Source organism: Ixodes scapularis, unplaced genomic scaffold (assembly GCF_016920785.2).
Source record: "Ixodes scapularis isolate PalLabHiFi unplaced genomic scaffold, ASM1692078v2 PGA_scaffold10__122_contigs__length_95168666, whole genome shotgun sequence".
NCBI lineage: Eukaryota > Metazoa > Arthropoda > Arachnida > Ixodida > Ixodidae > Ixodes > Ixodes scapularis.
Window position 1 is genome coordinate 94,437,948 of NW_024609836.1, and position 13,849 is coordinate 94,451,796.

The 13,849-nt window shown below is 48.7% G+C and overlaps 1 protein-coding gene across 1 annotated transcript in view; it reads left to right on the plus strand.

Moving 5' to 3' along the window:
• LOC8037716 overlaps positions 1 to 12,330 on the plus strand; it is a gene marked incomplete at its 5' end in the record, with an annotated part of 28,239 nt that extends 15,909 nt beyond the window's left edge. Inside the window, 5 exons of the mRNA XM_040210999.2 lie at positions 3,496 to 3,820; positions 7,108 to 7,173; positions 7,840 to 7,922; positions 10,572 to 10,764; positions 11,988 to 12,330. Of these exons, the coding sequence (XP_040066933.2) occupies positions 3,496 to 3,820; positions 7,108 to 7,173; positions 7,840 to 7,922; positions 10,572 to 10,764; positions 11,988 to 12,134 (814 nt within the window). The remainder of the gene's footprint in view (positions 1 to 3,495; positions 3,821 to 7,107; positions 7,174 to 7,839; positions 7,923 to 10,571; positions 10,765 to 11,987) is intronic.
• Positions 12,331 to 13,849: the final 1,519 nt, after the last annotated feature.

Below are 13,849 nucleotides of genomic sequence, written 5' to 3' on the forward strand. Positions count from 1 at the left end.
GAAGGCCTGCGTGCATCCCGCAGAATGATGTGTCGAGACGACCACCTCCGACGGCGTAACGCAAAAGCGACGGTCGTGACGATTATTGCTTGCAACGTCGGCGAATCCTCTTTGGACATTCGTGTCATTTTCGGAGCTGTAACGTCGTAAGCGTCAGACCGAAAAGGTCTCGAGACATCGTATTCGGACACGTCGTTTGGGGAAGGCGGGATCAACGACCATGTGTCCCTTCGAGGGACAGCGTTGCTCAATTGAAACGTATCATTCGTACGACGTTGCGCAGCGTTAAATTTCTTATAGGGTAACCATCAAAGAATACGGACGGGTTCTCGCACACAGTGCAGCGCCGCTGAGTCAGCGGTGCTCTGAATGTTGGATAAGCGCTGACCGAGAGCTGGATGCAGCGCTAAATCAGCGTTATGTGTTTGCTCCTCTCGACCGCTGTGCGTTTTATACATCCTCAAACTTGCGTAACAGACGGAGACCTCATCGTAAAAAGAAAGACGACCTTTATTGCGATCGCGTGGCGCAGCGGTAGTAAAGTTTGGCCCACAGCAAGTTGTAACCTTGCTAGATTGTTTCTGTCTGCTCTCGACATTGGTGTATAAAACGTCTGCTCTTTTGTGGGAGAGTCTAGTGTACTTGGGCAACGTTCTCTAAGTCAATCATTCAACTTAATTAAAAAGAAAAACAAAAAAAAAAAGACATTTTGACACTTTTGTGTGATGACCTAGTTGCCAAACAGGACATGCCTTAACTGAAACCCTTCGCTGCTATTTCTTCTTTTACCGCCGAATTTTCCTTGAACGTAAAAACAGTTGTAAAACCAGCGGTTAGTTACAGAAAAAAGAATGAACCGATAGCCCAAACGAAATGGCTCGTGAATTTCCCCATGAGAGGGACGTGTCGTCTTTGTTTGTGTTGTGGGCACATGCTTATTACGAAAGGTACTGCATATTTGCGAGCTGGTTAGAAAACATGAAAAAACAATAATGATTTAGTTAACTTCTAGTCATTTCGGCAATTATTACGCTATACACTTGTGTCCTAATATCCGCCACGGCTGACGACCTTATCCCGGTAAAATATTTTCGGTTAATCTCAGATACGCAATTATTATTAAAACTATTATCATCCCGTACACTAACACGTGCACGTGTGCTGACACCTGGTGGGGGCACCTCGCGTGCGTAGAAACCAGATTGACGTAAGGCGAAGCGTCTGCGCATGCGTCATGGCTACGGCAGCGCCACCGCAGCAGTGAGACGTCAGAGCTTCATGTTGATCTATGGTCACTGACAGCTCCAGAAACAGAAGGCGTGGATTATAGACCCTTTCCAAAAGTCAGTATGGCAACCTTGATAACTATTATCATCATCATCATCTAGAGAAGATGATGATAGTAGGGAGACACGTAGAATGACACGTAGATGGGTATAAATACCTATAAATAAGGCTGAATGAGGGAAAAAATACTTAGAAGACCAGGAAGAAAATGTGCTAAATATGAGGAAAAGGAATGCAGCAATTACGAAGCTTATAGTGCACTATGAAATTACAATATATATAAAGTTGTTAGGGGAATCTGAAAAGGAGTCACGTTGCCGGGGTGGTCTTTTGGCAATGCGGTGTTATGCATGAAACCTAAGGTCCAGTCGACCCACGCTCCTCTGCCGGGTCGGCAGAGGAGCGTGGGTAGACTGGCACTGGGGGCACACGGGAATACACCAAATGAAGCAGTGCATGGAGGAATGGGCTGGGAAGTTTTCGAGGAAAGAGATGCGATCGCAAAGTTGAAATTTGAACAAAGCTTAGACACAATTGAAGATACACGATGGGCGAGAAAGGTATATAAGCATCTATACGTGAAAAGTCCGAACATCAAATGGACAAACCGATCCCAAAAAGTGAAATTCAAATACCAGCGGTCCAATGCTGGTGCAGAGCAGACTACCTCCGTAAAAAGGGAAGTAAAAGAAGCCTAGATAAAGATGGGGGAGAAAAGAATGCAGGGAAAATCAGCTTTAACAGTGTATAGGGCACGACTACAGGAGATAAGGAAGGAATATTGGTCTGATAATTCACGGGTGAGCTCGTTGTTCTTTAAGGCTAGTACGTGAGTATTGAGGACTAGGACATATAGGACAAAGTATGAAGTTATGGACATGCGCTGTGTCGTATGCCAAGGGGAAGGCGAGACAATATAACATGTGTTGAGGCGCACGGGGCTTGCTCCCGCCCTTCCTGGGGGGGGGGGGGGGGGGGGGGGCTACAGATTTTGCCGGAGCGCTGGGGTTTGCGGACAAAAATGAAAACAAAAATGGACGATAAGTGCATGAACGTCGTACAACTAATTGACACAGCTGGCGACAGGCGGTACAAAGGAAAATTGGGACTCCCTCCCGCGTGGCTCCGGCCCAAAATCTCAACCCTTTCTCCCAGTTCGCCCGGTGCCGGGGTAACGCCGACTAGGTTAGACCAGAGGAAAATTGGCGACTCCCTCGCCGGGGGAAGAAGCAGAAAAATAGTTTTAGTTTTTTTTTCGATCTCCCAAAGATTATCTCGATGATACTTACGACATTGCATAGGGTAAGCAAATTGGCGAAGTAGGGAAATAATACGTTTGGCTCTTGGCTAGGTGGAGCAAGCTAACACCCGTTTTAAAAGGTACAGCCGTTAGCATCCATCCATCCATCTATCTCTGTGTAGGGCATCTGTGCCAAACTAATGGCGGCCTTTCCGAGGCAGATGAAGGGAGACGTTGAGGGCACTACCAAGTGGAGAAAATATATCAGGCCTGTATGCGTTCGAGACGTCAGTACGACACGACGTACGAATTACATGAAGCGGCTGCGTAAGCGTTATTTCGGAATGTGGTCCAGTCAATGCGGAGCGAAAGTTTGTGTGCTTCTTTTGCAGACAAACTGGGGTGACGTGAGAACGCGGAGCTCTGATTGGCTCTGATTAAAGGATAGTGGGTAGACCTCGAAGCAAGCTGCCTTGAGGTCTACCCACTATCCTTCAATCAAAGACGATCCGAGCTCCGCGTTCTGGCGCCACCACAACCCCTGCAAAAGAAGCAGACGAACTTGCTCCGAATAGGCCTGGCACAAGCTTAGCTCTAATGCCTTTTTTATGGCGGAAATTTAGTCAGGTGCTTATATGGGTCACCCCTTTGTACTGGTCAGTCCTTACGCATTTGCAGCATCGAAACTGAAACAAATCAAGACGAAATTATGAGACGATCGAAGAAACAATTGTCCTCTCCAATTGAAGTGCAAAAGGGGACGGTGCCAGATGAGATGACGTACGACTTCATGACCGACATTAGCTTGTCGAAAGTGAAGCTACTTTTGGAGTCACCAGATGGCACTGAATTTTGAGAAGGGTCTATTTGGTGAGAAGCGATAATATATCGATGTTCGAGGCTGCAGCCTACCCTGTATTTCTCAAGCCGTCAGTGACTGTATCAGACGTTGCGGCAAATGTCTCTAGGTTGGTCATCAGCGTCCTCCGCTCCCCGGACGTGCACGACGACGTGCTGGTAGGAATACGGTGCCAGTTCGAAGGCGAGAAGCAGATGGTGAGGCGCACCAAGCAGGAGGGAGTCTGGCTGGAGGAGCAGCTGGAAACCCAGTTCCCCTTCGCCCTGGGCGAACCGTTCACCATGGACGTGGCCGTCCTCGAGAAGGAGTTCCACATGGCGGTCAATGGCCAAACCCTTCCGCCTTACAACCACAAGGTCTTCTACGGACAGGGGCAGTTCATCTGCATCGACAAGAACGTGACCGTGAAGAACATCCGCGTCTGCAGCATTAGCGTAAGCCGTCCATCCGCGTTCCGGACGGGTCTCTCAGAGAAGGTTCTACGGGGGCAAGAAAGGGACGTCTAAAGCCAGAACCTCGTGAACTCTGGTCGCCGACAGCTAAAGAAACGTGGGGCGTGGGCTATCGCCATCGCGCTTATTGCTTCGGGATTTGTTCTTAGGACTTTTTATTGACTTATGCGACACCCTCACTGGCTGGTGACTGGTAATAAGACGCTCGGTACTCGCCACATCCTGCGTATCTTAAGTTCTCGGTGACAATGTGGAGCGCAAGTTCGTCCGCTTTTTTAGCAGGGGTTGTGGCAACTTCAGAGCACCGAGCTCTGATTGGTTCTTAATGAAGGATAGTGGGTTGACCTCGAGGCAGCTTTATTTGAGGTCTACCCACCATTCTTCGGTCAGAGCCAATCAGAGCTCAGCGTCTCTCTGACGTCACTACAACCCCTGCAAAAGAAGCAGACGAACTTACGCTCCGCAGAGGGCGTCTCAATGTCTTTCTTAGGTTCGTATCACTACTTATGTTACGAGCCTGAGGAGGGCATCAAGGCACCCTTATGTAAGTGCTTCCAGAGTACTAGGGTTGTACTTAGCACCGACAGCACGTGATCACCAAATATATATATATATAGAAAAGATAGCATGATCCGAAATGGTAGCGAAGAACCGGCCAAAAAGAAGCAAGCCAAGGGTTCTTTCTCGTGATCCTGAGCGAAGACAAAAATGATGGATTGTACCAGAATGTGACCTGATGGGAAATACTAACGTGTATTTCCATTTTATCGATCCATCGTGTTACTGAGAAGGTGCCAGAGTAGTCCAGGACTATTTGTTTTTTTGGTGGCGTTAATAACGTACGCCCATCAGAACAGTTTTTCCAGATACAGCCATATCCTGCTAATGTGGACCAAGTTAATATCAATAAAGATAATTTCTGGGACAAACTGGGTAAATACGTGACGTAGAACAGCGCGAAAACACAGGACAAAGAGGAGAGAACACACAGGAGAAGGCGCTGACTATATCAACTTCCTTATCATAAAGAAGAAAAAAAACCTTGATTACGTGGGCATAATGTCTTCTTTTTCTTTTGCTGTGGGGCCGCTTCTTCTTTCTTATTTCTTCAAATTAGAATTTACCCAAAATCCAAAGAGGCCAACTCATTGTTCCAGAGGTTCACAGTTCGTTGGCTCCCGCACGTCGTTTTCTTATTTGCCACATGTTAGGACTCAGCTATCTCCCTAGACAACTGAGCTTGATGTCTGTAAACAATATTTGTGTGTCTGAACCGCAGTCCACTGCCGCAGTCACGGCAATGCATTGATAAATGGCAATATGCTCCGCCTTTTAAAGGGGCGATGCAACGATTTTTGTATTTTGCGCAAATACCGCTTAGAACGGATCCCTGACGTTAATGACCTATGAAATACCCGTTTGTTTTTCACCACACGCAATCAAAGTCACAGAAAAAAAAAAATAAAAACGAGCAGAGTTACTCCCTCAACTCGCACCCAGAACAGGCGGCCGCGTGATCTGGAGCCGATTATATGCCGCCAATGTTGATCATAGCCACGCGCTGGGGTTGGCAAAGCACAGGACACGCGCTGAGTTCTAGACATTGTTATGGTTCGGCTGTTATCGTCATTGCAGCGATTGGACACAGGACACTACCCGAATGTTTCTCGAGCTATCGATTATCACGAGCCGGAATCGAATGTCCACGCCATGCTCGGGTCCAATCTATGAGCCGCATTCAAATATCGTCACTGGGCGGTACTGCTACCGCCCAGCTACGTCATCAGGTTTTGCGAAGGAGAGATTGAATGAAAACACTCGGTTTTGTCCTTGAAATTAGACCGCAACAAAGGCGTTTCTTGGCCAGTGGCGTTGCGTGCGAGTATCCTTGAGTCCCACTAGTGATAGTAAGCTCGTGTAAAGTGAAAAACATTCCAGTTTAATATCGTTGCACCGCCCCTTTAATGAAGGCGGAGCATATTGCCCGCCTTCATTAAAAGCGCATGTTCTTCATGTTCGCATGACTTCCGACTGCGCATGTTCGCGCAGTCGGAAGTCATCTCCCAGTTTGTCCGATGAATGAGTGTCCACAGGAGAATGGGATTTCGTAGACTGTACCCTCTTTGCAAGGTACGAACTTCATGTCGTGCTTAATGTCGAATTCACTGTTGTCTGTTTGACTGCTTATGTTTGCGCGATTTTTTTTTACCGCGATGACAATCCAGTTTAGTTTATTGCGGGCTAAAAATACGACATCGACCCCATATCTCGAGCCGACTCCACTTATCCCATGAGAAAGGCGGTGTTTTTCATCGTGAATTTTCATCATGATTATATTTTCAGCATTTTCATCATGAATGAATTTTCATTATGAATATATACCAACTAGCCAAACTGTTCATTCTAGTGGGTGAATGCATGTATTTGTGTAATATTATAATAAACACCTCAAATTGTGGGCGCTTTGGGAACGGAGGCATCTATAATAGCGAGACGTCAGTGTACTATTTAGCATCGAACGGAGCTGTGGTGTTGATTTACCTACTCAATCCATTCTCCGTCCATAATTTAAATTCAACAAATATGATAGAAGCTTCGACATATTCGCAGAATTCGCACAAGTCAATGAGTGGATAGTGTACCATCATACACTCGGAACATCAATCATTGATATTGATATTCTTTAATAATACAAACAAAAATATTAGTCGTAATTGCAAAAGGTCTAGTCTTAACTGCCCAAACAGATTGAAAACAATTATTGGCGCCCTGAGCGCATTCCGTTGCGGTATGCACGAGGGAGTTTTAGAGCGTGAAACTGAGTGTCATAAAAAAGATGCATGTTAAAAACTTTCCGACACATTTAAAGGAGACGCTTGTAGAGAACAAATGGAACTGTGTCACTAAAACGTGAAGAATTAAATCCCCCTAGAGCTGCGAAAAACTACTAGAACTGCGTAGTGCCGCCGAGAGTTAAGCAGCTTCCTCGCTCAACACCAAGCATGTTATGTCCACTCTTTTGACAAAGCTTACGTAGGTTTCTTCTCGACAGCACAACTCGTGCCTGCATTCCTACCAAAGACAGCCAAGGGGAAAAAGTGCTCCGATTTTAAGCGCCGCATCCGACTTTTGAGTCTGAATAATCGTTCATTTTAACGCGCACTGCCGGCCAGAATCTGGGCTGGTCCGTGGCGCGAACCCAGCGAACAAAGGGAAGGCGAGATCGCGCGCGTGATTAACGATCATTCTTTCCGGGTACGTTGCCGCAGCACCCGAAACACTGGACCAGCAAGCCCCCGAACGTAAAGCAGGCCAGTCTCATCTTCCACCGCAGCGTGAGTCCTCTACCTGCGCTGAAAATTGATCTTTTGCAAAACGTGCAGCGCCCTCTACCGGCTCCTAAAAAATATTATTGGAAATGGTGGTATCGAATTCCCGGCCGTAGCAGATGATAGGCGAGAAGAGGCGACAAATTGAGCTACCCTTTTCCCTCCCCAGTGATTGGCCGACTGGCCAACCAAAGGGAGGGGGAAAAAAAACCAAAGAGGCGTGATTATAATAAACCACGCCCTGGCGTTCCTCAAGCTGCCAGTGCCCAATCACAGATCAGCCCTAAACCCAAAGTGTGCAGGGACAATGTGCAGCGTTTTACACGCTCGTTCTCTTTGGGCAGATAAGTGTCTTCGAGCCATATCGTTTACGGGCCATCTTCATTCGTTGGCTGCGACCAATCGATTATAGAGATGAGCTTTAGCTGATCGGTCCGATACCTCCGATAACGATATTTTGCATGCGCAAAGGCGCCGCTAGAGCATCGGGTATCGTTATCGGAACAATTCGCTAAGACCTCCTTAGAGTGATACACTTTCCGTACACTGTCAAGGAAAGCTGTGACGCAGGCGCGCTTTAATTGTCTATATATGTTAAGTAATTAGAGCGGACATTCTTACAATTCGAGATATTCACGTACACGTATTGCTTTGCCCGTCCGTTTGCTTCAGGACGCCCCAGCGTCGAGACAGATCATGTTGGATGTTGGCCAGTGCTACTACATTCAAGGAACCCCACCGCTTCATTCTAAGACGTAAGTTTTCGGAATTTAATTTTCGTCCCCCATAGGACGCTAAAAATATCCGGAGCGGCCACTCTCCGGCTAAGCACTGGGGACAACCAATGGCTGCAATTTATAGAGGGGAGCTCGACGAATGACGGATCTGATAATATTGCCGCCCGCAGAGCCGAGAAGGCAACGCTTGGTCACGGTCTTCTAGAAGATTCCCGGTCATTCTCGCAGCAGACGTAACTTTCCCTCTGCTTTGTTATTCTCGAAAGTGCCAGTTCATCCTCGCCCCGAGCGCGCGACGCTCGAACCTTCCTTGCCGAACTTTCGAGATAGTGACGCACGGTAGATAAGCAGCTGCCCGCGACCTTGTCGAGTCAGTCTCAGTCTCGCTCCCGCTCTGCTTCGCCGCCGAATCGCCACCTGCTTTTCTGCTGCCTCGACGCTCTTCCCTTACTTCTTTTTTGGTTGGCACAAGTTCGCCCATTAAACCTTTATTTTCAGTTTACTCTTTGCTTTCTCGTCGCCTTAATTCGTGACATTTCTGGTGGAGGTGCGGGGTACAAAACCCGTGCAGCGTACCCCTAGAAGAACTCGGTCAACAACCCCATTTCCCGACGACCTTCCGTTGAAGACTCAGAGCATCGTGCCAGCCGCCGTCTTCAAGGGCAAGCTCCTGAACTCGGACCCCCGCCGCGGAAATCAAAGAAGACCGCGACGATGACCGCTCCGCCCGTCGTTGTCCTGCCCGTCGCCCCCCGATCGCCGACAACTTTCCATGGCGAAATCTATGAAGACGAAGACCTAAAATAAGAGCCGTCTGCGCTGCTGCACTGTGCATGGTGAAACGTCACGTGTTCACTGCCACAACGCAGATAGTATATTTTAGGTCTAAGCATATTATCAGTATCGTCATTCGCCGAGTTCCTCCTGTGTAAGTTGCAGCCATTGCCTTACTACTGAGTGCTTTGTGGGAGAGTTGACACTCTAGATTTCTGCATAATCACTAAAACCTTAAGGAAAAGAAGAAAAAAAATAGACGTTGGGCGTTGCGATTTGCGGGCCTGTTGTTACTGTAACCTGTGATGTTCCATTATTAGCTGATAAGAATGAATAACGGAGCAAAAAAAAAAGAAGAAAGGATGATTCGTTTCTTGGGCTGCGAGTGATTTCTATGGCTGTTAACCGTCTCTCGAGTCGTCAGCTCAAGCAGGCATCCAGTGCCATAATTCATTTGCAACACAAATTTCAGCTTTTCCTATCAGTTCAGTCAATCAGAGGAGCGAGAAGTATCCAGCGCGCTAATAGTGATGCACTCTGGGCGCATCAAAATGGCGGCGTCTAGAGACGGTTCGTAGTGACGTGAATCTATCTTGGTATATGATATTTCCGCTGCTGACAAGGCAACATTATTAGATTAGCTAAGTTATGGAACTGCTCATAGACGCTGCATGCACGAGCAGTAACCCCCCCCCCCCCCCCCCCCTCTCACTCACCACGACTCGCCTCCCACCGTTCAATGCGCCGGACGGCTCCTATAGTAGCTGCAGTGTATTCTATGAAATACGTACGTTTCGAACTGCTGCGTCTAGATGGCGTTGCACCGTACTTTATGGAACACAGAGTTCGTAAACGAAAATCTAGATGGCGCTTTGAACGACGGGAAGCGGACTGAAGTGAGCGAGGGGGATACCCCCATCCGCGGGAGTTCCACAACTGAGGTAATCTAGTAACATTGACAAGGACCCGGCATGACGTCACGTTCAGCGACGCCGGAAAAAGAACTCAATCCCAGATTGCCTCATGCACCGACGCCACCGACGCGCTCTCATCCAAGCTCATATCCTCTGCTCCCCGCTGGGTCGGCTACCTCATAGGTTTAGGCTGCGTCTGCACCGTGCCTGCGGTCTGCTTTGGCTGCCCTCCGTCGCGGCTAGCTTTCGACTCGATCGGCACGCCAAAAAGGTTTCCTTGCAAACAAGCATTCTCATCACGGCCGAGGAAAACGAACGCCTGCTTGAAGCAGGGCTTGTATACGGCTTCCTCAACCCGCAGTGCCATTCTCAGCGTTCATGCGTATACGACGCCTCATACGCTCGTTTTCCAAAGCCGCGCTATGACGACTCGCTCGACGGCGCTACTGGCGCGATGCCGAGAGCGTCTGCCGCACACCGCCTTCCTTCTGGTCAGGCAAGTCTGTCTCCAAATCTCACCTGTTCGACACCGATTCAGTGGACGCCCCCATATATATATGGGGCAAACAACCGCGCTGCCACGGCAATGCCATAGCAGCGCGATTGTTCGCCCCCTACTAACATGGCGGCGTCCGTTAGTTGAGTTTTCTAATCATAATGAAAATTACACTAGACTCTGGTATACTCTGTTTCACCTTGTGTTGTACCGCAAGAAAGGCTACAAGCGCGAGCTCCTTGCTCTAGGGCACATCCCGGTGGCACAAGCTCTCGTGCTCCAAGGGCAGCTGCCAACGCTTTGAGCTCGTGCTTCTAGCCTTCGCTGTGGTACAACATAAGGTGAAACGGAGTATAAAAAAATGCGAAACATTGGAAAAGAATCGTCTCATTGGCCGCGCCTGCTTCTGTTACACCTCGCACTAAAAGTTACGAAGAATACGGACGCCGCCTCCTGCCCATTATGAGCTCTTTGGCTGCGCAGCTTCAAAATCACGTTCGCTAAGGGCGACACGGAGAACGCCGAGGCACTGCTGGTTCTCCAGCCCGTCCTCGCGGAGAACAGGGTGTACGTGTACGACGGGTCTCCGGAGCAGAAGGGCAACGGACTGCATGCCGACATCCGGATCGGGCGGCTCTTCTCGTGCAGAATCGACGTCGGAGCCGACTCCTACAAGGCACGTATACGCACGCAGAAGATGCCACGACTGGCTAGTGGGCGCGCCGCCATCTTGGTGCCATTGCCGAAAGTTACGAATCGAAAACTCGAATTGCTGCGCTTCACATGTGCGGTGTCCGGGGAACTCAGGCGACGTCGCTTTGCTCTGTTGGCAGGCCTTGCGCAACATGCTTGAAAACCTCGCAAACCCGTCAACCCTCCTTCGGAGATAACCACGCATCGCCTAACTTGTGTTCGTCTGCTACTTTTGCTGGGGTTGGAGTGACGTCAGAACGCCAAGCTCGGTTTGGCTCCGATTGAAGGATAGTGGGCAGACCTCAAAGCAAGCTGCCTCGAGGTCAACCCACTATCCTTCCAACCGGAGCCAATCAGAGCTCGACGTGTTTTTGACGTCACCACAACCCCCTGCAAAAGTGGCAGACGAACTTGTGCTCCGCATTGGCACTCGCTGGACCAATCAAGCCTTGCCCTTTCACACATACCACCCTGCTCTGTGTGCGTGTGTATATGGGCGGGACTGGGATCATGTGAGGTACATTCCTCGAGCTTCAAGATGTTACGCTTTATGTGAGATATTGGAGAGTGACGTACTTGTGAACTTCGCAGCTGTGGACCCGGTCATCTGCCTATGAGTGTATTTCAACTTTCGATCGTGTAAAGCAGTTGATTCCTGATTACCGTACCGAGCATGCTTTATTGCGTTCGCATATATGGTTTTCGTGCACGCGCAACTGAAGGTGGTACTTTTTGCTTGTAAACTTGTTGTTTTTTGTTTGTTTTTTTTTTGTAAAAGAAAAAGAACTCTTTTTTTTGCGAAGGTCACCAGGATACTATTTTCAGAATGTTCGGCATCATCCCCCAAGGGTGTTTCTTTAACGCCCCTAAGCTGCATTCACATTGTTCGTACATGATGACGAAATACACGGGGTTAGCTGCAGGACTGGTGACATCCTCATCTGCGAACACGTCTCAATCATGTTCGAAGCAGGTCTGTTACATACTTGTGCATGCATCGAACATATCTGAACAGTTTCTGTACGACCAATGCAATAGGGCCGTCAGATAGCATCCGCAGTGTGACTGCGGCTGCTATCGTGTGGGCCCTGTAACGAGCTAATGTATACCCTTAAGGGTGTAAAAACAATTTCAGTGGGCAGGCACTAGAGCACTATACTGACTCCGTCCTTCAATTGTTTTTTTTTTCTTTTTTTCAAACCGCAGGTGTGGGTGAACACACTCGTGTCTGACGATAACGTGGACCCGTACGAGGTGAAGCACCGGCTGCCCATCACCGAGGCACTCTTCCTCAACGTGTTCGGACACATCAAGAACGTCAGCGCTCTCAAGGCCGTCGAAGAGGTCGCCTGACAGGGTCGCTTTGCAAAGCAGGCGTATAGCAGATAAAGATTTCGCGTGCCGAACTGACTCCACGTGGAGAAACGGGTTGATCACCAGTGTTTGAGATGGTTTCGTCGTTGTCCTAGACGAAACCAGGGCGAGAGGCGCCCTCGGATCTCCGTCGTTGTACCCATTCGACTTTATAAATAAATTGTGACGCGCGGTAACGACGAACGTGGAGATATTTTACTTATTTGGTCCGTAACGACAGCCGATCGGTGGTGTGCAATCATCGTCATGACTCAGTGGGTTGCCAAGGCAACAGCAGGAGTGTGCGCGTCCCCACGGAAGGAAGAAAGTGCAGCTAAGTGCGACGTCGTCGAACTGGCGTGCGACGCAGAGCGATGGTGGCGACGCGGGCTTCACATGACTGGGGAGAGATTCGACTCCGCGCATGGCGGTGTTTGAGGGCCAATCCTACGAGGGTGGAGAAGGATGCTCGACTCTATGCGAATGGGGGAGCTAGAACAGCCAGAATGACTACGAGCCATGATCCGAAGAATGAAGGTGCCCGCGACCAAAGGCGAGCCAGGGCAGCGCGCCTTCGCAGGGCCAACCAAACTGGTTCGTGTTTCAATCTGAAAATAAGAATCGTCCTGGCCCGGCGGGAAAGCGTGATGCGTCGGAAAACACCGCGGATTCAGTCACCAATTTAGTTTGCAGTATACGACACGGAGCCAATGTAACTACGAGACTATTCGCGGCGAGAACTTTTGGTATCGCCGCCCAGTGGAATTTTTTTTTTCACAACCACGAGTGAGCATACTTCTACTTGCTTTTCTGGTGCAAGCATGTGTAATGCGAAGCCTCCATGCACTATACAAATAATCACAAAACCGCGTGGGTAGTACGTGCACTACCCATAGCGAGGCAGAGCCGTTTATACCGAGATTTTGGTCAATGGGCGGAGCTTGTTGTCCGCTAGAAGCAGCGGATTTTGCGATAAAAAACGGCGTCTTCTTTGTCTCGTTTATACCCGAAAAATCGCATAGAGTTCCTATGAGTCAGAGCCACAAAATGGCGGACGGAAGTAGTAATCGCCCGGTTGGCAGACTACGCTGCTGTGGCTGCCAGGCTGTCAAAATCTTCTTAAGAAGGCCAAACTCGCTCTGCAGTGAGAAAAACAGAAGCAACCTTTGCGAGCTTCTATGCGCAAATTGTGTTTTTAGGGGAATGTCTGTCTGGCGCATGCACTATTATGACGTTTAGTAATTCATAGCCCAGTGTACGGTCTCTAATATCTACATTCCCCGAATGAAAGTGTTCTTGGTTTGAGGAAATAAGAAAACCAAGCACCATGCATGCTTTCGAAAGCTATTGGCAACGTATGCGACTAAAAGCGTCGCTGTGAACGGACTTCCACGATAGACCTCTCGCAAAATCGAAGCGATCCTGGCGGCGTAGTGCCGCGCAAATCATCTTGGGTACTTTTTTGCCACCGTTTCGGTTTCGATTTGCTAGCTTCAATTCACGAGATACTGTCGCGACAAAATACAGTGCATGCATTTTTGAATAGGCGACTTTCCTTAAAGAGGAAGTACAACGAAATTCCGGCGCTTATTTCCTGGTCTATACGTGTTCAAGGGAGCAGTTTCACATCGGACACCCAAATATCGCGCAAAAAAAGTCATGTCTTTTTTTTTCTTTTTTTTTTGCGCCCAGTGTGCGAAGGAACAATCGATAGC